Source organism: Argentina silus (assembly GCF_951799395.1).
Source record: "Argentina silus genome assembly, chromosome: 6".
Classification (NCBI taxonomy): domain Eukaryota; kingdom Metazoa; phylum Chordata; class Actinopteri; order Argentiniformes; family Argentinidae; genus Argentina; species Argentina silus.
In genome coordinates, this window is record NC_139660.1 from 3245341 (window position 1) to 3267652 (window position 22312).

At 44.4% G+C, this 22312-nt stretch overlaps 2 protein-coding genes across 4 annotated transcripts; one reads left to right on the forward strand and one right to left on the reverse strand.

Annotated features, from left to right (window-relative positions):
- The first annotated feature begins 1573 nt into the window (after positions 1-1573).
- gtpbp3 (GTP binding protein 3, mitochondrial) lies at positions 1574-16312 on the forward strand. Of its 3 annotated transcripts, XR_014554248.1 has the most exons (11): positions 1574-1807; positions 2145-2413; positions 2706-2792; positions 3517-3719; positions 5575-5647; positions 7398-7541; positions 9895-10060; positions 11442-11765; positions 13437-13711; positions 15171-15385; positions 16210-16312. XR_014554248.1 is itself a non-coding variant. In XM_083671225.1 (10 exons), the coding sequence occupies exons 1-9, from the start codon at positions 1743-1745 to the stop codon at positions 13666-13668; spliced, it is 1563 nt and encodes a 520-aa protein (XP_083527351.1). In that variant the 5' UTR covers positions 1574-1742; the 3' UTR covers positions 13669-13711; positions 15171-16038. The 3 variants fall into 3 exon arrangements, 2 of the variants coding, with proteins under 2 accessions (XP_083527351.1, XP_083527350.1); XM_083671225.1 differs by lacking the exon at positions 16210-16312 and having other exon boundaries at positions 15171-16038; XM_083671224.1 differs by lacking the exons at positions 15171-15385; positions 16210-16312 and having other exon boundaries at positions 13437-14576.
- Positions 16313-17292: 980 nt separating this feature from the next.
- Positions 17293-21959, reverse strand: plvapb (plasmalemma vesicle associated protein b). Its single transcript, XM_083672564.1, has 7 exons — positions 21553-21959; positions 20753-20858; positions 20119-20540; positions 19750-19899; positions 19069-19188; positions 18075-18181; positions 17293-17908 (listed from the first exon to the last, which is right to left on the reverse strand). Exons 1-6 carry the CDS (start codon positions 21937-21939, stop codon positions 18086-18088), a joined length of 1281 nt encoding a protein of 426 aa, XP_083528690.1. The 5' UTR covers positions 21940-21959; the 3' UTR covers positions 17293-17908; positions 18075-18085.
- Between the last annotated feature and the right edge of the window lie 353 nt (positions 21960-22312).

Here is a 22312-nt window from a genome sequence, read left to right on the forward strand (position 1 = left end):
GGTCCTGCACACTAAGGGGGGCATGAATAATTAAGCTCACAGGTTAGAGATTGTTCCCACCCGCCTAAGGCCCTACCTCCTCTGTATATAGAGTCTATGCTCCGTCTCCACCCCTCCTGACCACCGTCTGCTATGCAGCTCAGCCCCCCCCCTCGGCATCGCTCAGAGTACAGCTACAGTAGTCCACCAGCATAAATTCTGCTTACTCACCACACTCTGGGCTGACAGCTGCAAAAACCTGCAGTGGAGTCCACACCACCAGTGCACATAAAGCCCCTGTAAACTGTGTGTGTATGAACGACCTCTCAGAACAGACAATGTTCGTGCTCAACTGACACATGGCCAATTTGAATGTGCGGAAGACACAGAGAGACTTTGCTCCCAGTGAAAATGGGATTTGGGGCATTTCGAAGATTGAGTACAGGACATTCTCATGGCAAACATTCACCTGTACACTGATGAACATTGAATGGAATATACAAACGTAATGTTTTCATATCTCTGAGACTATGCCCTATCTTATTTTCCAAAATGAGTTCAAATAAGGAGTGGAATTTTTGAACAATTGGTTCAAACCAATGAACTAACAAAATATTGCATAATTACTGGTTATGAGACAGGTTCATGGTCTAGGTATATGGACAGAGAAACCTGGCAGGTTAAAGGGATTTTTGTCCAACTTTCTCATCTCTTGTTTGCTAGAAGCAGTTGTCCAATCTGTTGTACACAGGACAGGTGGGCTCGGACTCGAGATCAATTGTGATTTTACAGGTAATCCACTCAATCATGTTGAATTTGAAAGGTGATGCAATTTCCAATACAAAGCATGCATACTAATTCAATGCACAATACCAATGTGGCATCTGTATCAGCAATGTAGTAAGTGTTGTATACTGATTAAAACAGTTTATTTCAAGACAAGTAAGGACATCACCTCATGGTGACATCATATTTTAAGTGACAGGCTTTTGTAAGGGGAGACCACAGAAAAATAAATAATGTGTTTCACAGAGAAAAAAACCCACACAATATACACATTTTTAAACATTTTCCGGAAACTATGCTATTTCCAACTGTTATTGCAGGTTATTTTATATTACATCCAACATTTCTGTGACAAGAGAAAAATGAGCTCGTAGCCTATGAATAAAAGTGAGAATTGCAAATAAATGTGGAGAAACCGTTATTGATATAAAGCGAAGTATCATTCTGTAACATCATAGACACACGATGCCTAGACTATTCCCAGTTGCTGTTCCGTTCGTTCATTGAAGTAGAAGATGTAACATTGAAGAAAATTATGAAAAGTAGCAAGGTCAGCGTGCCAACGAATGATGTCATTTGTAGCCGCAAAATCAACAGATATAAAGCGGCGCACATGACAATGACGCGGTAGCAACACGGACGCAGTTTGACAGCGCAAAGAGGGAGTGTCCAGAGTTTGATCGACAGATGTTGAACCAGTGGAATCCATGCAAACCTTGCTCTAGACCAATCAAAACCATTCGGACGATCACGAATCTCATTGTCGTAGAAATGACAGACGCGTAGGAAACGGCATGGAAACAAGCGAGGCTTGCTGAATGTTACAAGGTGGTCTTGTAGCTTTCAAGTGTTGCATTCACCACATTAAGCTATCCTTGCAGAAATGAATGTGAAACTATGGCAATTCGAAAGAGCTCCTGCAGCGGTGTATACTGAAAAAAATCACGCAACATACATTGTGTTATTTTCTGTGACCCATGATGTTGACATCCATCTGTGCCGGGTTGTGGAGAAGTTCTGTCACGACCCTCATAAAATGCAGGTTTGTTCACACCATGATAATCTTTTGTTGTTTAACCATAGTTTTGATCAAGTGCAAACGAAACCATTATGATGTATTTTCTCTCATTGGGTGAACATGACTTACATTCCTCATTGTGCACTGCTCAGCAACTGAGAGAAAGCAGGGGTTAAAGGGTCACATTAAAAGGTGAAGCACACTACCAAAAAACCCTCAGCGACTTATTGTGCCATTAAGGTCCAGTCCTCTTAGCAGAGACCATACCAGAGACCTACACCCCTGTAATCCAATATGATGATATTTACACAATCTGACGCTGCATGTGATGTTGTTAAACTACGCTGTCTCACGTCCCCAGGAGGCTGCCTCCAGTGGGAGCGAGAGGCCTGTGCAGCGGTGCCAGCCTGGCGGTGTGTGACGCTGAGACCATCTTTGCTCTGTCGTCCGGTCACGGCAGGTGTGGTGTGGCTGTGGTGCGTGTCAGCGGCCCTGCCTCCTCCGATGCCCTGCGTCACATGGCTGGACTCACCCAGGGCCTCCCCCCGCCACGCACCACACTACTCCGCAGGATCACTGACCCCCACTCCAAAGAGCTGCTGGACCGGGGACTGGTGCTCTGGTTCCCAGGTCAGACTCCGACCTCAGGGATACCTGTGTGCCGGTTTACTTATGATCCCAAAAGGGAGTGCTTAGCTTAGCTCACGTAACATTTTACATTTACGTTTACATTTTTGACATTTAGCCGACGCTTTTATCTAAAGCGACTTACAACAAGTACATTTGTCTGGACACATTTGTTGAAGCGTCAAGGACGTACATACAGTATACACAGGTATACCTTTGCAGTCCTAATGAGGCAGGTCGGTTGGAGTTGAGGACAGATTGTTGACGCCTGACTGTTGTTGTGTTTTGTCCTCAGGCCCTCACAGTTTCACAGGGGAAGACAGCGCAGAGTTCCACATCCATGGTGGTCCTGCTGTCATTGCGGCAGTCTTACAAGCCCTTGGTAAGCCCTTTATAAGCCCTTTATAAGCTCTTTATACGCCCTTTATACAGAAGATTGAACATACAATGACGCACAGAGTGGATGCTCAGTCCAGGGAATATGAATTAGAACGAGCTCTGGACAATAAAGCTTCATGCAGTACTCATGGCCGGTTGCTAGGTGGCAGTGTTGTATAAATCAGGGAAACACTGCAGTGCTTCGAGTTCAGTCTCTCTCTCACAGTGTCTTGAGTTAGTTGTAGTAGTAGGTTTTTAACTGGTTCTCATTTTTGCTCGTCTGAAAAGTGTGATCGGATCCTTGTTGGTAAATATGGCTTACTCTGCCATTCCTTGTCAGGTTACCTTTAAACTGAATAAAACAATAGTAATGCCAATAGATCAATAAAGAATATGTTACGGTGTGGTAATTATTTTCTGTCTCAGGCGCAGTATAGCATGGCAGTATTTCTCTCTAGCTGCAGTTCTACGGAATTGCTGAGAAAACAAAACAAAACAAAAAACTTCTTCAGCTTGCCCAGTTAGTTGTTTTTGTCCTTCACAGTGAACTCAAAGTGACCCTGACTTTGACCCTGCTGCATTTTTGTGTGTGTGTGTATGTGTGTGTGTGTGTGTGTGTGTGTGTGTGTGTGTGTGTGTGTGTGTGTGTGTGTGTGTGTGTGTGTGTGTGTGTGTGTGTGTGTGTGTGTGCGTGCGTGCGTGCGTGTGTTTGTTTGTTTGTTTCTCAGGAAGCCTGCCTGGAGTGAGGCCGGCTGAGGCAGGAGAGTTCACGCGGAGGGCCTTCCACGCAGGGAAGCTTGGCCTGACCGAGGTGGAGGGACTGGGGGACCTGATCCATGCTGAGACAGAGGCACAGAGGAGGCAAGCCCTCAGGCAGATGTCCGGGGAGCTGGGACGCCTCTACCAGGACTGGAGCCATCGTCTAAAACGTGTAGGTATAAGTAGAGAGACTGTCATCCAGGGATTATCGGGGTGCCAATGTGACAGATGGGGTTCGAACCCACGTGGAAGACCCAAGTGTCTACCATTAGGCCAAGAGCACGTCCTCAAGGTCCAAGGGCGACACTTGAGTTTATATGTCTCAAACAGGGCTACCTCATCACGAGAGCGAGATTCCAAATTACCGCAGCTACATTCACCCCCCCTTTGACCTCTCCTTCCACGGGAACACCCATCAGGGTCACTGCACCAATGTGACAGGTGGGGTTTGAAACCGGGTTTTCCACGTGAAAGACCCAAGCATCTACCAGTAGGCCAATAGGACATCCCTAAGGTTCGAGGGTGACCCTTGAGTTTATATTTCTCAGGCAGTGGAGGTAGAAAATGGAGGACAGGCTCATTGTAATGCATGGAACAGAATGAGGATAGTAGGGAGGGGATGGGGTTCCACCAGGAGGGGATGTGGTTCTCCCATAACAAAATCAGGGTATACCTCAGATAATTCCAGAGGTGAAGTAGCTAGTATAACTGTATTACAGGAGATGTTACTCTGCGGCTGATCTCTTAATTACTGTACTGTATGAATCGGCAGGGCTGCTATTTGAACAGTCTCCAAGCCAGTGAGTTTGAGTATGATGTCCAGAGTGTGTGTGCTGTACTTTAGCTGGCCCAGAGCAGGGATCAGGGTTCAAGGGGATATCCTGGTCTGGTCTGGTAGCAAGCCAGGCAGTCGAGGTTCAGCTGGGCCCCCCCGGAGGCCTCGTGTCGGGGTACAGAAATTTAGACAGCAATTTAATACAGTATTTAGACTGATCACACTGTTGCAATTAGACACTGATTTGAGGTCAGTTATGGATTCCCCCCCTAATGGTTTTGGTTATCATTTGGGTAGGGTAAGCGGATACCCGATCTGTGCTTAAAGGGCAGTGGGCAGCTAGTATTGATGGCGTGTGATCTTGCTCTACCTTGGCAGCAGACATGAGTAAACGTCTCCAGAGGAGCTAATTTAAGCCTTCCTGAGGAAAGCTGCCAGCAGCCTTCCAAACACCAACCTCTATTTCTGACTGTCAGCTCTCTATGAAAATAATGTTTTGGACAGACGCATAGGTTCACCCTCTGATTAACGTGACATGCAGACAATGCTGTTATTGTCGTTGTACACAATGTGGATGGAGAAAACTGATGTTTCCTGAGCGTACCTACTGTATAGCACTGTGTCAATCACGCCGCGGGTCTTTACAGCGCGTATCGGTAGTCTGAAGTTGCTTTCCTCGTCTCCTCTGATCTAAAGAAACAGCACAGGAAAAAGCAATATGGTTGATGCCTGGCAGGGACTTGTTTTCACCTGTCACTGATCGGCACACGGGCGGGAGGGAGGGGAAGGAATGAAAGCTGCTTTAGTGTGTTGAGATTCGTTTACCCACAGTCTCTTCAGACCTGTGGAGTGGATGATAGTCACAATGACAAACATTTAGCTCTTGACATGAACATAGGATGAACACATTCCCTGTAGGATCTCTATGCGTTTGGCACACAGCACCAGTCAAAAGTTTGGACACAACTTCTCATTCAATGGTTTTTATTTTTTTATTTTTTTATTATTTTCTACATTGTAGATTAATATTGAAGACATCAAAACTATGAAGGAACACATATGGAATTATGTAGTAAACAAATATGTTTTATATATTTTAGATTCTTCAAAGTAGCCACCTTTTGCTTTGATGACAGCTTTGCACACTCTTGGCAAGTTTGTGTCCAACTTTTTCCACTGGTACTGTACATTTTGGCTGTTAGCGTCATACTGTATGTCCTTTTAATGTCTGCGTTTTGTTGTGTTTCCACAGTGTTTGGCTCACGTGGAAGCGTTCATCGACTTCAGTGAGGATGAGCTCATAGAGGAGGGGGTCTTAAATCAAGGTGTGTACCCTACGTCCCCCCTCTCGGGAACAATAACAAAGCGCGGCCATTTCTGGGGGAGCAGTTTGCTCTTGGGGGGGGGGGGGGGGGGGGGGTTTCCTGTTTGGATGTGAGTGAGGGAGTGAGCATCACTGTAAGGAGAGGAGATAGGCATCAAACTGATGAAAAGACAGTTTCCTGGAGGAAGCCGGGAGAAAGGGCCAGGGGGACACGGGAGGCATAAGTCTTGTCTTCAAAGCATGCCTCCTAGTTTGTCCACAGGAATTCACTGTCAGCAGCATCGTCTTAGTCCAAACTTGCTCTTTCTCTGTCTCTCTCTCTCTCTGTGTTTCCCATGGTGTGTGTGTGTGTGTGTCTGTGTGTGTGTGTGTGTGTGTGTGTGTGGGGGGGGGGGGGGGACGACGACGACGACGACTTCCCCTCTGAGGTTGTCGCCTCGAGTCTGAGGGTGACTGGAAGCGCAGAAGCCTCTGATCTTTTGATTTGTAACACAATACAGTTTGGGGACAGACAGCTGTTTTCTTCAAGGCGTTTGTTTTGGTGGCACGGAACGGCCTTTTCCTCGACTGGGTCAAAGCTGGTCAAAGCTGGTCATTGCCACCCAAACTTGACCTGAATTATTATGTGCAGGCATCTCAAGTCAGGATTCAGCCCTAGGTGGACGGGATGTTTGAAAATGGGCAAGATACGAAAAACATTTTATTTTATTTAACCTCTATTTATTGTGGGTTAAACCCTGATTACAGTAAAACATGATTACAGAAGGACACCTTAAAACAACATGACACTGTGACTTGAGTGCAAAGAAAAGAAAGACCTCCTAAAGACCTCTTCACCCCCACTACCCCCCTGTACTAACCCTAACCCTGTACTAACCCTAACCCTGTACTAACCCTAACCCCAACCCTAGAGACCTCTTCACCCCCACTACCCCCCTGTACTAACCCTAACCCCAACCCCAGAGACCTCTTCACCCCCACTACCCCCCTGTACTAACCCTAACCCCAACCCTAGAGACCTCTTCACCCCCACTACCCCCCTGTACTAACCCTAACCCCAACCCTAGAGACCTCTTCACCCCCACTACCCCCCTGTGCTAACCCTAACCCCAACCCTAGAGACCTCTTCACCCCCACTACCCCCCTGTACTAACCCTAACCCTAGAGACCTCTTCACCCCCACTACCCCCCTGTACTAACCCTAACCCCAACCCCAAAGACCTCTTCACCCCCACTACCCCCCTGTACTAACCCTAACCCCAACCCTAAAGACCTCTTCACCCCCACTACCCCCCTGTACAAGTTTCTCTCCTGTTAATAAAAAAAATCCTTCTTCTAGCATTATGGCCCCTGGTCCGAGCATTGATTACTCTATCTTATGATGACTGATGGATAGATGATTCACTTACTTAAACAAATTGTATTTAATTGTAAAGGCGTCTGCTAAACGCCGTAAATGTAAATGAAAATTCCTGTTGAACTCGACCTTGAACCCTGTGTGTGTTCCTACTGTCCCCCTGCAGTGGACCTCTCTGTGTGTGTTCCTACTGTCCCCCTGCAGTGGACCTCTCTGTGTGTGTTTCTACTGTCCCCCTGCAGTGGACCTCTCTGTGTGTGTTCCTACTGTCCCCCTGCAGTGGACCTCTCTGTGTGTGTTTCTACTGTCCCCCTGCAGTGGACCTCTCTGTGTGTGTTCCTACTGTCCCCCTGCAGTGGACCTCTCTGTGTGTGTTTCTACTGTCCCCCTGCAGTGGACCTCTCTGTGTGTGAGCTACAGGCAGAGGTAGGGAGGCACCTGAGGGATGAGAGGAGAGGGGAGAGGCTACGCAGCGGAGTCCAGGTGGTCATCGCTGGAGCCACCAACGCTGGGAAGAGCAGTCTCCTCAACACACTCTGTAAGGGTTCACCACACACACACACACACACACACACACACACTCCACCAACACACACACACACACACGCACACTATCTCTCTCTCTCTCTCTCTCGCTCTCTTTTTCTCTCTCTCTCTCTCTCTCTCTCTCACACGCACACACACACACTCACTCACATACAAAATACAAAATAAAATACACACTGTAAGGAATGCAAAAAATAGCACACACCCAACAAAGAGTACCCATTCTCAACACACTTTATGACAAAGAAAACACCTTTTGACGGAAGTCATGCAAACACTCACAAGCACACGTGAGATTGAAAAAGACTGTTGAAAGAAGACGCAGTCATAACACTGCTGTAGAAGCTATTTCTAATAAAATATGTTTGCTTAGCAGTCTTGGGCAAACACAAGTCATGTGTTTGAAATATTGCATCCTGGGATAATTTAGCATGGCGTTGTGTAAACCATGTGGAGTGCTTGGTTGGCTGGAGCACGGCACGGCTTCCTATCAGAATAATAGGCTTATTTATCAGAGTCCCGATAAAATCCTGTTATTGTTTCCTATTGAGCTTTGTCTTTCCCAGGGCCCGGACTCACACACCCGCAGCACTGGCATGTATTAATGACTTGTCAGCCTTGTTTAGCTTGGGCTGGATGCTACAGTACAGTAGCAACGTAGTTCCTGAGCACAGCTGGGCTTGAATGAAAATATCCCATTTGGGTGAGAGGGTTGGTCGTTTAGCTGAGGACCCAACTTTGACATCATTCCCAGAGAGGAGGCTCGACATGTTATTTTTACTCCCAGAGAGGCAGTGCTGGTTATATTATTAGGTGGCTAAGCCCATAGGGCATAGAACCCTATTGTTATTGCTACGTTTTTTTTTTTTAAATTATTATTGTTAAGACGCCATTGCTCAATTTCCCATGAGATGCTTTAGGCTGGAGACTTGAAATTTGGCAGCATGATGGGAAGTGGTGATCACTACCCCCAAATGTAACATTACCCACATTGGCCTAATGGGGGTGCTATAACAAGTGTTTCAATGGCCAACTTTGCAAGGCCATATCTTCCACACCCTATGACCGAGAGTAACCGAATTCTGTACATAGCATACACTCATCATTATGAACAAAAATGAACAAATAAAGGTCCGCCATCATCCATCATTTAGAATTTTCCACCATTTTAAATTGTGTGAAAAACACCTAAAACACTAAGGCTTTTACAGTTATTGACCTATCTGCACCAAACTTGGTCAGTAGCATCAATGGCTTGAGGTGCTCACAGGATCAATTGTGTTTACCATTTGAACAAACAACATGGCAGCTATTAACCAATAAATTGTCCAGGGGGAGTGGCCTCTCACATAAATGGTTATAAGTACAAGGCAATTAATCGTATCATGATGGGGTCATACCTGTAAAGCCACATACAAATCAACCAATCCGTCTGTACATTTGAGAGTGATAACATTTCTCCAGCCCGATCCCTCAGCTGTTTACAACAACAAGTGGTGGGGTGACCACATTGTTGTTTGAATCCCAGATTGTCCCTTTAAAGGTAATAGTGTTGAACTAAGCTCATGAGGCATTCATAAAGTATATTCTTCAAGAATCAATGGCTATATATCATTCATTGAAAAGTCCAAAAATGTATGTAGGCAAGGCAACTTTATTTATGTAGCACATTTCATACACGAGGCAGACTCAAAGTGCTTCATATAAAAACATGTCAGACAATAAAATGAAATAAGAAAATGAAATAAGAAAAGAGTAAAGATATAAAAGTGCAAAAGTTAAAAAGCTAAAAAAAAGGGCAAAAGTCAAAAATGCAATGTAGTTAAGGTTTAGCAGAAAGCTAAAGTAAACATGAACGTTTTTAGCCTTGATTTAAAAGTGGTCTTAAGTCTTCAGGAAGTTTATTCCAGCTATTTGTTGCATAGTAACTAAATCCTGCTTTCCCATGTTTTGTATTTGCTCTGGGAAGCATTAACAGATTGGTCTCAGATGATCTTAGTGCTTTTGACTTGAGGTGTTCATACAAGAGTGTTGGACAATTAAACACAATGTATAACAATTGTTATTAAAGGTCTTTTAGTAGTTTAGGTTGGTGTTGCCGATCTAACATTAGGAATGTTATTTATACCTTGCACGCTTTTCAGCCCCGTCTGCACTTGCTGTACCAATGTACCAATCCCAGATTGCCCCTTTAAAAAAAAAAAAAAAAAAAAAAAAAAAGTTTATTAAAGTATTGCTATCATCAACATTGAGTTACCTATGTCTGGTGTCTAACATTGTCCAGTTTTCACTCCTGTGTAGAGTTTGGTAAATGACTGACTTTCTACATTCCTCTCTGTGTCCAGGCCAGCGTCCCGCGGCCATTGTGTCTCCTATAGCAGGAACCACCAGGGACGTGGTGGAGACCTCCCTGGACATCGGAGGTTTCCCCGTCCTCCTGAGTGACACGGCAGGCCTGAGGGACAGTCCCGACAGCGTGGAGAGGGAGGGGGTTCGCAGGGCCCGTGAAAGGTAGAACATCGATGGCGTCTAATCTCAGTCCTATAGTAGGACGTTGTTACTTCCTTATTTACTGTGGACAACAATCAGACACTGAGCGGTTTTATCGGCAAAATGTTTTCAACTCTCACTTTTTCACCCCAAAAGTCAGTCGCCCCAATAAACATGGCTTTACTGAAAGAGCAAGTTATTTGAAAGTACTTTGTTTGGTATATCCAATTTAATCTAGTGAAATAATTCCCCCTAAACAAATGTGTGAAACTTGACGCATACACTCCAAGCCTTCAGGACCGGGATTTGGAAACCCTTATTTCAACAAAACATTATAGGAACATTGGGAGTATGGGGGGAGTATCTTCCTGTGAATGACCATTAGTTTTTACAGAACAAAGTCAGGTATTGTCTGCATTTTTATGGCAATACGGGACAAAATGTCCAAGACACTTGAACGTCCTTGGAAACAAAGAAAGGAAGAAATAATTCAATTCCATTTCCCATACGTTTTTTTTATTTTAGCAACTGTTATGTCCATACTGTGTATACATTAGCTCCTGGGGCAAATGTATGGTTAAAAATACCAGGAGTAAACACACTCGGGAGATTGTGAAACGTAGTGCCATCATTCCCAGTTGCAAAATATTTACCATAAACAGGGTGAGGTGAGCCCACGGCCTCTGATTGAGAGAATACACATACCTGACCATTCCTGACAGCTGCTTCCACTGTTTACACCAGGGAAGAATAGCAATAGCAGAAACATATACCCCCCCCTCCCTCCCTCATCACTTACACACAGACTGGTAGAGAGACTCACACGCACACACACACACACACACACACACACACACACACACGTGTGTAAGCATTCACATGAACACATCTCTCTCTCACACACATGCAGTACTATGTGCATGCCAGTCTGTGAGCAATGCCAGTGTCAGCACTCGACACACACACACACACACACACACACACACACACACACACACACACACACACAGACAGACACGTGACTCAATGTCTTCTCCAGGCTGACAACAGTGGGGGAGAGGGCAGAGTTAGTCTTCTAGGAAGTGCAGGCAGTTCTTGTGCTTTAGGGGACTTTTTGTCAGAGCAGGGTCATCATAGGCTTGTGACCTGGGGCAGGGCAGGAAGGAGGCAGTAAGAATAAGCATCCGTTGCTCCTGCTCCTGCTGCTGCTGGTCCCTCAGGGTGGGGAAAGATGTATACTGTGCAAGAGACGTTCAGCTACTCTTGTAGGACAATGGAGGTCCAGTAGAAAGTGTGTCTAACAGCAACCGTTATCACAAAGACATTGCCAAAGTTGTCACTCAAGACCTTAAACTGTCAATTGCTTACGCTCAAATGTCTCTGTTTTGAACGGCTCCCTCAGGGTGGAGCAGGCTGACCTGGCTCTGGTGGTGGTGGACTCCTCTCTGCTCCCCCCAGACGCCCAGCTGGTACCAGGCTTCCTCCAGGGGCACCTGAGGACCATGCTGCCCAGCCTGGACCACCTCGAGGCGGGCACTGGTGCTGCCCCCGGGAGGTGCCTGCTGGTCCTGAACAAGAGTGACCTGGTCCCCGTAGAGCAGAGGGAGCAGGCAGAGAGAGAGCTGAGCCGGAGCCCGGGCCTCCCGCCCGTCTGCTTCCTCTCCTGCTCCACCAGCTCAGGCATGGAGCACTTCATCACCGTGCTGCAGGGCAGCGTCAGGACTCTGTGAGTCATTTCATCCTTCGGCTATGATGACGTGTCACTATTGTATATACAATGATTCGGCTCTCTTAAAATTAGCTCCAATGGAAAAATGTTCTTCGCCAAGTTACCCACTGAGATTAAATAAGTCTGTCTGAGTGCAAGAATAATAGTTTGTGTGATTTCGGGAAGAATATCTTTGTCTTTATAAGGTCCCTGATTTGAATATTGATCATTTACACAATGTTGATTAGGCTGTCACTACCAACTGAGCAAATTTCTGTTTAATCTTTTCATGATCCTGACAAACACCCCAGGACCTGACAGTGACAAGCACACCTATAACATGATGGAGATACCACTATTCTGTGGAGATACCACTATTCTGTGGAGATACCACTATTCTATGGAGATACCACTATTCTATGGAGATACCACTATTCTATGGAGATACCACTATTCTATGGAGATACCACTATTCTATGGAGATACCACTATTCTATGGAGATACCACTATTCTTCACACAGGACACACGGGGTAAAAACAGCGGATTTGCACTGAACTTAATGGTTTGTAGTAGAGCCAAAGAAACATTTCCAGCCACTTGTTTTGCTGTGTCACTTAACTGCATTGTTGCAAACACAGTTATGGATTTCAAACAGATTATTAAAAAAACAACTCCATTAGGTTATATAGAGCAATGTTGTAGAGTGACTGGGATGATGTTGTCTCAGCGACTGAGCTTTTCAGTCTCAGCCTTTCAACTTAGTAGATGTAAGTCTCCCCAGGCCTCAGGGGAGCAGTCCTGTCCCCTCTCCATTTGCTCAGTCTGTAGTGTCAACAGAGTGCGTCATTGTTTCCTATTCAAATGAGGGACCCTGCAAAAACAATGTAATACATGAAAATCAAAACATTTACCAAATTGTTTCAGAAATGTTTAATCTAATACATCTAATACTTTTTCACACAGGTCTTCTCTGTTTTGAATTTTTAATCAATTATTGATATTTAAAAAAGTGGGGGAAAAAATCCACATTAATTTCATGTTTTGAGGTAACTCTGAGGTGAACATTTTGCATTTATATAACATAATGTGATATTCATATAAATTATGATGTACAAACATAACGTAACATTCTGTACGTAACATACAGTAACGTATTATATAACATATGAGGAGTTTCGTTGGAAAATGTTCAGAAATACTTTCTTATAAAAACATTGCTGTCATGACATAAAAACCCTTTATGATACATTTGAAAGGACAGAGATATGACAGATATCTAATGTTATTTGCTAACATAATAATCATATTCTTGAAGTTCAAGATCAATCATGATTATTTTGTAATGAAATGTACCAAATGGATATCCAGTGCCCAGTGTAAGTCATGGGACAGTGAAGCATTTTTTTCTTGTTTGAAATCAAACAGTTACTATGAGGTTAAAGTAGAGAGTCTCAACTTTTATTTTGTGGTATTTGTGTACATATTGGTTTCACAATTTAGAAATGACAACACTTTATACATAGTCCCCCTATTTCAAGGCACCAACAAAGTAATGGGACAATTGGTGTGTGTTTCTGCTTAGTCAGGTGTGTGTGGCCCATTACTTACGCAGAGCCACTGTGTAGCATTTTGGAATGAAACTCTTGGTACTGTATCTAACCTTGTGTTTCCCCGTCACCTCCTCCAGGTGTGGGGACCCATTGTCTGGCGCCCCCAGTCTGACCCAGGCCCGTCACCGGGCCCACCTGCAGCAGTGTGTCACAGCTCTGAGCCAGTACCACCACTACAGGGACCATGACCTGGCGCTGGCCGCCGAGGGGGTCCGCCTGGCTCTCACCAGCCTGGGCCGGATCACAGGACGGGTCGGCGCCGAAGAGATCCTGGATATCATATTCCGAGAATTCTGCATTGGGAAATAGCTGTGTCAGATGTGTGCCTCGAACACATACTCAATGCAGAAAGGTACTTGCCTGAACCCTGAAAAGTTGTTGAGAAGTGCACGCCCACACCAACAGACACTTTGAATGCAGTTATTTTTTTGCCATCTGCCAAGACTGAACTGCATGTATATGTGTGTCCCGACGATTTAAAATGGTCCATATCAAGCCCAAGCATGACTAAGAAGAAGAAGCACAGAACTGTTTAGCAGACCAGACGCGTCTCTGAGTCATCCTGAGACAGCTCCACGGTGCCCTGCTCTGTTGTGTGGGAAGCAGCCGCTCTCTGGAGGCCATCTTCTCCCTGCCCTTTGTTCCCCTGTCAATCTGTCCTTGATTAAATATTTATGTTTCCTGGCTGAACTTGTCACCCCTCTCTTCCTCAGCTTATTCCTTCTCACCCAGTTCCTCTGACGACACAGGCCCAGGCGTTCTCACTTGCATGGTGTCTGTCTGTCTCTCTCTCTGTGTCACAGCCGATCATTTCCCTACTCTTCCCCATCCTCACGTCGCCGGTCCGTGCTGTCACTCCCCTATGGTCCTTTCATCTCCAGGCTGATTAATGGAGGGCAGAGGAACTCCGTCTAAAAGTAGGAACGGTTGTTCCACAGTCCCCACAAATCAATAGCAGAGTTTACGGCAGGATTGATCTTTGAAGTCGCCTGTTTGGCATCCACTCAGGCCCTGATGTTTTCCTCAGCAGGGGATGTGTTGGACTGAAGTGCTAAATCAATACAGTACAGATTGCAGTGTAACAGAGATGGATGGAAACAATAACATGTCAGTCCTTTAACAATAGTTGGAGTGGTCATACAGTAGATCATTATAGGGCAGATTAGCCACTCAGATGTACAGTATTTGATACAAAGATATATACAGTACCAGTCAAAAGTTTGGACACACCTTCTCATTCAATGGTTTTTCTTTATTTTTTATTATTTTCTACATTGTAGATTTATATTGAAGACATCAAAACTATGAAGGAACACATATGGAATTATGTGGTAAACAAAAAAGTGTTAAACAAACCAGAATATGTTTTATATTTTAGATTCTTCAAAGTAGCCACCTTTTGCTTTGATGACAGCTTTGCACACTCTTGGCAAGGTGTGTCCAAACTTTTGACTGGTACTGTATATATATAATAAGATGGACAATGTTTGGGTTTTAAATGAACAGAAATTAAGGAACTCTACATGTGTGGTGTCTCGGCTTTCTCATGATGTCGTGTGATTATATGAATGTAACCCACACATTCTAACCCCTGTTGAAACCGCCTAGGACATGTTCTGTATCTTTAATAAGATAACAAAGTACTGGCCGCTATTGTAATCTATCTTTAATGGGTTGATAAGGAACGACCAGTTTGTCTTATGTTTGGAAACAAAAGTGTTTTTTTTACGATGGATACTCAAAAGAAAACATGGAAAAATTCCTAATTCTCAATCCTATCCAAAAACATTCTACCTCCAATTTGATTTCAGGACACAGGACGAATAGATGAGGTGGACGGTGCCAAGGCCGTGGTTGAATGATGGGTGTAGTTTTGGCCTGTGTGGTTCATCTGTTTCCTGCATCTGAGATTTATGTCTGCTGTGAAGTGTGGGGATGTGGCGGCAGCAGTAGAGTGGTTGGGGCATCGGGGTTCACACTCGGGGATCCGCCCTGGCTTGTGCCCACTCCCCTTGGTTGACTCGGGGTAAGATGGAGTGTGTGTGTGTGTGTGTGTGTGTGTGTGTGTGTGTGTGTGTGTGTGTGTCAGTGTGTGTGTGTGTGTGCGAGCCTGTGTGTCTGTGTGTGTGCGCGTGTGTGTCAGTGTGTGTGTGTGTGTGTGTGTGTGCGTGTGCGAGCCTGTGTGTATGTGTGTGTGCGCGTGTGTGCCAGTGTGTGTGTGTGTGTGTGTGTGTGTGTGCGCGCGTGCGCGCGTGTGTGTGAGACCACATAGGGCTGAAAAACACTTCATGTTAAACAAAGGATTTCCTGAGAACATGAGAGAGGCTCCTTCACCTGTGGCATTGACATTCATCAACGCAGGGTTGGCCCCGCCCAGGAGCCCAGGAGCCCAGCCTGAACTAAGCCTTGGGCGGCTGCCATAGACAATAGTGGATTTTAGATTGAGTAAAGATTGAATTAAAACCTACTGTCGACACATTAAATTAACCATGTGTATGCATTGCTCCATAACGCTTGGGCTTATGATAGTTTACAACACGTATGGTAACTGTTCAATAGATTAAAATAGGTAGTATACATGCATGTAAATAATGAATTTCCTTGTAAATCTGCCATGAAATTACTTACTGAAGGTGGTAATTTACTGTAAGTCAAAACTCAATTTGCCCATTTATTCATCCTGTGTACAAATAAAAGAAACCTAAAATCTCCAGAGAAGAGTTTTTCTTTATTGGGGGTATGATAACATCCAGACCACCATGATGTATACTGTACAACAGACCTTGAACTACTGTCAATTCTTGCTGAATATATTCTATCCAGTATATTGAAATACCTTTCCGTTGGCAGCTAAGGGGCACTGACTGTATGGACCATGACAGTAAGTAACCCTGGTGGATGTATTTCTCATGGGATTCACCTCCGTCATCTGGGGTATGGCAGCGTTAACATCTCACCCACCGGAGGAACGTAAACAGGGCTATTCTTGGAGACGTCACATTGCGTAACAGCGCTGTAGACATAAGCCACGTTCTCTTCCACATCAATCCTTCACAATCATTAAACAGGATATTCTAAATATTCCACTTGTAGGATGTTTCATTACGTTAATCCCCCTTTCAGTCAAGACAGTCTGTCTCACAGAAATAAATGAATAAAGAATCAACTTTGACAAAGGAGCGCAGTATTGTTGAAACCACTTACACGGAGGTTTATTCTTACATAACATAGGGCCCGATACATTGAATGTTCTGTGACTTTCCTCCTATATTTTTATTTGTTATTTTCTATTTTTCATATTTTTGACCTGTTAAGCGCTTTTGAGTCCATGAGAAAGGGCTATACAAATTTGATGTATTATTATTATTATTATTACTGTCGCTGCTGAGGTTCAGTGGTGGTATGTAGAATCTCAGTATTCCATATAGTACGGATGCTATAATATGATTGTTACTATTTACATAAATGATTCAATAGTCCAGTTATGATGTAATGACTATGCTGTATTGGGAACACGTGCCGGAGGTGTTGTATGTGTAACTATACTGTGACCATTTACACTCTGAAGAAGGTCTGACTGAAATCTCAAAATGGAGTACATGTACTGTACTGTAGGTGGACATAATATAATATAATATAATATATGCCATTTAGCTGACGCTTTTATCCAAAGCGACTTACATTGCAGTGAGTGCAGACATTTCACTATATATGGTCCCAGCGGGAATGCTTGTAAGTGCACATATTTATCTCACACATTGATGTTTGTTGGTTTTGTCCACACTGCTGAATCTACGTGATTTACTAAGGCTTTTCTGTCCTTCACATACTGTTGTTGTTTTTAACTGTGTACGAACTGTCTTTCTATTTGTGCAAATTTTTTTAATAAAATGAAGCCTAGACATTCAACAAACAAAGACACAGGCATTGTATACAATATTTTATTTCCCAAAATCCAACAGACATGAGTAGATTGAAAAGTTTCATTCATCTTCAATCATAAATAAGAGAAAGAGTTAGCACAGGATAATGCTACAAGAATTTCACAACTTCACACTTTCACACCCACCTGCAAATAAACAGTGAGCCACATATTTCATAACAAATTATGTACATCTATCACAATTTCTTTTCTCATGAACCTGATTATAAAGTTAAAACACAATACAAAGGTTTTTTTTTCACAGTAGTAAATGCCCATATCATATCCCAGCCCATATCAAAAACCGCAATGGACGTGGAAAATGAAGAATGAAAATGGAAACGAGTTAAGATATTTTTCATCCGAGTATGAGTCATGTTTAACAGGCATACGTAGATACAGTACTATATACATTTACAGACAGCTGTTGGCGCATACTATGTACATGTCCTTCATACAATGTGAAGTGTCAGCAGTATTTACAGAATGGAACTTCTGAAAGGTCTAAGAGCACATGATGATTGAAAAGCCTCCACAGAGCCCACTTGATTTTCTGGGGACCGTAGCGAAACAGGTCTTCACTCAGGGCCTAAGGTTGCATCTCCTCCATGTCTCTGTTCACCTTACCTGGAAGAGAACACGTGACATCATCAGTAACAGGCAGGAGTTTATCTACGATCTGGCCCCTGGCCCCTATCAATAGGATATTTGATGATATGATACATTTGTTGTTATGCATGCGTTTCTCAAATTAGGTTGACCCTCTGAGTGTTAGGAATGAGGGTCAGTGTACCATTGGAGGTTTCAGGATCCCAGCTGCCCCGTTGGATGGTCCCTTGCCCATGGCTGCCTGTTCTGTGGGGGTCCTGCTTGCAGTCCGTTGGGCTTTGGAGCAGCTGGCTGCAACACAAAAAAAAATCACAATTTGGGTCAATATACCGCAGACATACAGTATAATAATATAAGATAATAATTTATATTCCATTTAGCAGATGCTTCTATCCAAAGCAACTTACAGGACAGTAAGTGCATACATATTTTATATATATGGTCACAGCAGCGATCAAACCCTCAAGCTTAGTGTTGCTAGCGCCATTCTCTACAAACTGAGCCACACAGAACCACTTACTTTGCGAAAATCCTCAATGGAAATATCTGATGAATAAGGGACCGGTTATCTAACATCTGACACAGCATAGGGATAAGAAACTGTGCAAATTCTGAGTCATGGCATGAGACCCTCATAACTACAGACAAAATATATTTCTCCAGTTTCCTCCTGCGAACATGGGACTGTTATCTTGTCTGTCCATCCCTTCCTGTGCTTGCCCCTGGAGCTCCCTGTTCTGCTGACTCCAAGTCTCTCATAATGCCTGCACTGACTGGGCCATTTATAATCAATGGGGGTAAATCACATTGGTGGGTGGCTGTCAGGAGGGCAACGTAACATCTTGGTTACTGTGTGTTGTTCCTTCTTTAGATAAGACGGTGTGAATAATGGCATTAGCAGTAAAAAAACATTCATAATATATATAATATATAATAATAAATGCCATAATATATAATAATAAATTCCATTTAGCTGACGCTTTTATCCAAAGCGACTTACATTGCAGTGAGTGCATACATTTGTCAGTATATATGGTCCCAGCGGGAATCAAACCCACAACCTAAGCATTGTTAGCGCCCATGCTCTACCAACTGTCACAGAGTCACAGAGGACCATCTCTAAGGTCAAGCATAGAGGGGAACATATGAAACGTGAATGGCCTCTATAGACGCTATACCTTGCAGTTGGCCTGGGCGTTGGTGAGGGTCTGGACCTCTAACTCCCTTAGGGCCAGGCGTTCTCCCTGCAGCTTCTTCTCGTCCCTCAGACGGTTCTGCTCTTTCAGGAGAGTCTCCACCTGCAGAAGACCAGCCAATGAGAAACTGTTTAACACGAAGCCATAAGCACTACTGATCCATGCACAGTATAAGTTATGTCGATTGAGATTTCTAGGCCGCATAATTAATTGCATAAGTCATTACAGTGAATACATCAATATGGATTTACTAATGTTGCCGAATACATGATACAAAATGATATGCAAACATTTAAAAAGTGATACAGTACAAGGAGTCAATACTTAATTCAGAAATAACTCATGAATCATTGGCAAAATTCCAAATGAATAAACATTTATAAACCATTGACCTAAACCACAGGTGTCAAACTCATTCCATGGAGGGCCGAGTGTCAGCAGGCTTTTGGTTTTTCCTTTCAATTAAGACCTTGTCAACCAGGTGAGGGGAGTTCCATACTAATTAGTGACCTTAATTCATCAATCAAGTAGATGGGAAGAGCAAAAACCTGTAGACACTAGGCCCTCTGTGGAATATGTTTGACACCCATGACCTAAACCATTGACCATAGGTTCATGAGTGGTTTATGAGCAGACATTCGGTCCTCATAAGCAGTGACCCACCTGTCTGTCGTGGTTCATCTGGCCCTCCTGCAGCAGCCTGATGCCCTCGGCCGCTGACACACTACGGTTGTGACGGCACTCCTGGAGGTCAAGGGTCATACGGTTGTTCTGGACCTCCAGGCGGCTGGACTGGGCCTGGATGCTGGCCACCTGGTAGTAATAATAGATGTGTTGTTATGAATATCCACTTCTGATTGATTGATAATGTTCTGCAGAACTCCTCAAATAACCCAAAATATACATTTTCAAGGAAAGAGTTGTGTTATATCATTAGGTATAGAGTACCACCCTGCTGTGCATGATGAGCTCTCATCTGACCCTGTAGGTCCACACACACACACACACACACACACACACACACACACACACCTTGTCTCCAACGTTGTTCAGGTAGCTCTGGAACTTGTCCTCCACCTCCTTGGACAGGCTGGTGCAGCTGGTGCGTATCTTATCCATCTGCTCCTGCTGCTTCTCGCAGGTGAGGTGAAAGGTCAGCGCATGGGGGAACAGGTTGTCGATCCTGGTCAGGAAGGCGGCGGTCACCGTCTGGATGCCCTGCAGGGACTGGGTGAAGTCCTGTTTACACTTCCTGGTGTAGGTGGTGAGCCGATCCTGCAGGTTGGTGTTGTCACGCCGCAGAGTGATGGTGTCCAGGTGGTGGGTGTCCCGGTCCTTGATGGCGCTGTCCCGCTCCATACGCATGTACTGGATGGTCTGGGTGAAGTTGGCTTCAATGAGTCTGATCATTGCTGCCTGCTGAGCATTCAGGCTCTGTAGAGTTTTCACCTCACCTGTAAAGGAAGAAAAAAAAAAGACAAGTGTTATTGCACTGAAATATACCAGAGTCGTAGTGTAAAGAGAGAAAACTGTAACGTCTGTGACCACGTCTGAATTACAGCATCGGGTCACTCGTAGAACAAAAGAGTCACATCACAGGAGATATTGCAGCAGAATACAGAAAATAGATCATGACACCAACGTTGAGTTCCAGAGGATTGTTTACCGTTGGGGGAGTTGAGGAGGAGGGGGGTTTTGAAAGGGGAGGTGGGACATTGCACTGGCGTCGAGCGGGTCATCTCTGCTTTCTTCTTATCTGCTTCACACTGGCTCTGTAAAAGAACAACAATAAGGTGTTTTTAGATTTTTTTTACAGGATTTGAATAATACTTTGATGTAAAAATCAATTTCAACTTCCATGAATTTCAGTTCTTCTTCTTAACTGACTGGAACTGAAATACAGTTCATATTGATAGACAATGGTGTTATTATATGACTATTCTAACATATGGTTCCATTGTGATCCTTAGCAAACATTAACAAAATCAGTTATTCCAGACGTTTAGCAACCTAACAACTCAGGACAAAACTATGGAATTTTGGACTGCAGTAGATACGTAATGTAATTAATAAATAAGGTCTGTTATGTTACATTTTTGCGAGACAAACATAACTATTAAATTCATTGTTCACCAGTAACTTATCCTTTCATTAGAAGTCATAGTTTTTAATCCATGTTTTTTTTTTCTTTTTTTTTTTCATTCATTATGTCTTGGCCACTGGGCGTTCATTATTCCTACACTGATTGACACTTCCGAAAAAAGCTGCGGCCATTTTCACTTCACAAAATTAGACATCATTATCATCATTTTCTTTCACGTTTGGAAGCATTATATCCTCTCTATAATTCTAGAACTCCTTTCTGCATCATAATGCGCAATCACTTGTCACTTGTTCCTAGTCAATTGTGCCACTTTACATCATCAACTGTACGTAAGTATTAAACACACAGCCACATTCCCTCACCACTTTCAGCTGCAGTCCCTTGATGAGGGTTCCTGTGACGTTGGCTGCTGTTTTCAGTCCAAGAACCTCTTTCTCCAGCGCAGCCTTCTCGCCCGTGCGAACCCCCAGGGAGCCGATCAGCTCCCCCTTCTCCTTCCTCAGCTTGATGTTGTTCTCACTGAGCCTATTGAAGCTCTGCTCCAGCTCGATCACCCTCTGCTCCTCCGCCGACTTCTCCGGCTCGCCGTACACCAGGAAGAGCACCAGGCTGACGATGATGAGCGATTGGATCAAGGAGGAGAAGAAGAAGACTATCTTCACGTAGTAGCTGCAGCTTTTCCCTTTGGGCTTGTGGATGTCCTTGGCCTCCAGGCCAAACTTGGCCCGCGAGTAGCTATTGTTGTACATCTCTACTGGACCTTAGAGTTGTAAAGCGAAAGGTTGTTGGAGATCACTTCTGGTTCCCCTTCGTACTTTGAAGTGAATTTCCTTTCCAAGCTGGTCTTGATGCTCTCTCAGAAGATGATGAAGCCTGAAGGTGACCACAGCCTGGCTGAGGTGTTAAGAGGAATGCGATTCAGTTATCCTGCCTCCTGACAGAGATGGCATGTATGCATGTGTGGATGGATGTAAACACTGACCCGGGGTTGTGCAGAGGGGCTGCATGTTTATAAGCACTGAGGCGCACTTCCTATGTGGCGACTCCTTCCTGGCCCCTGCCCCCCCCCTGCCCCCCTGCCCCCCGCCCCCCTCCTCCCCCCACCTCCTCCTCCCCTGCCCT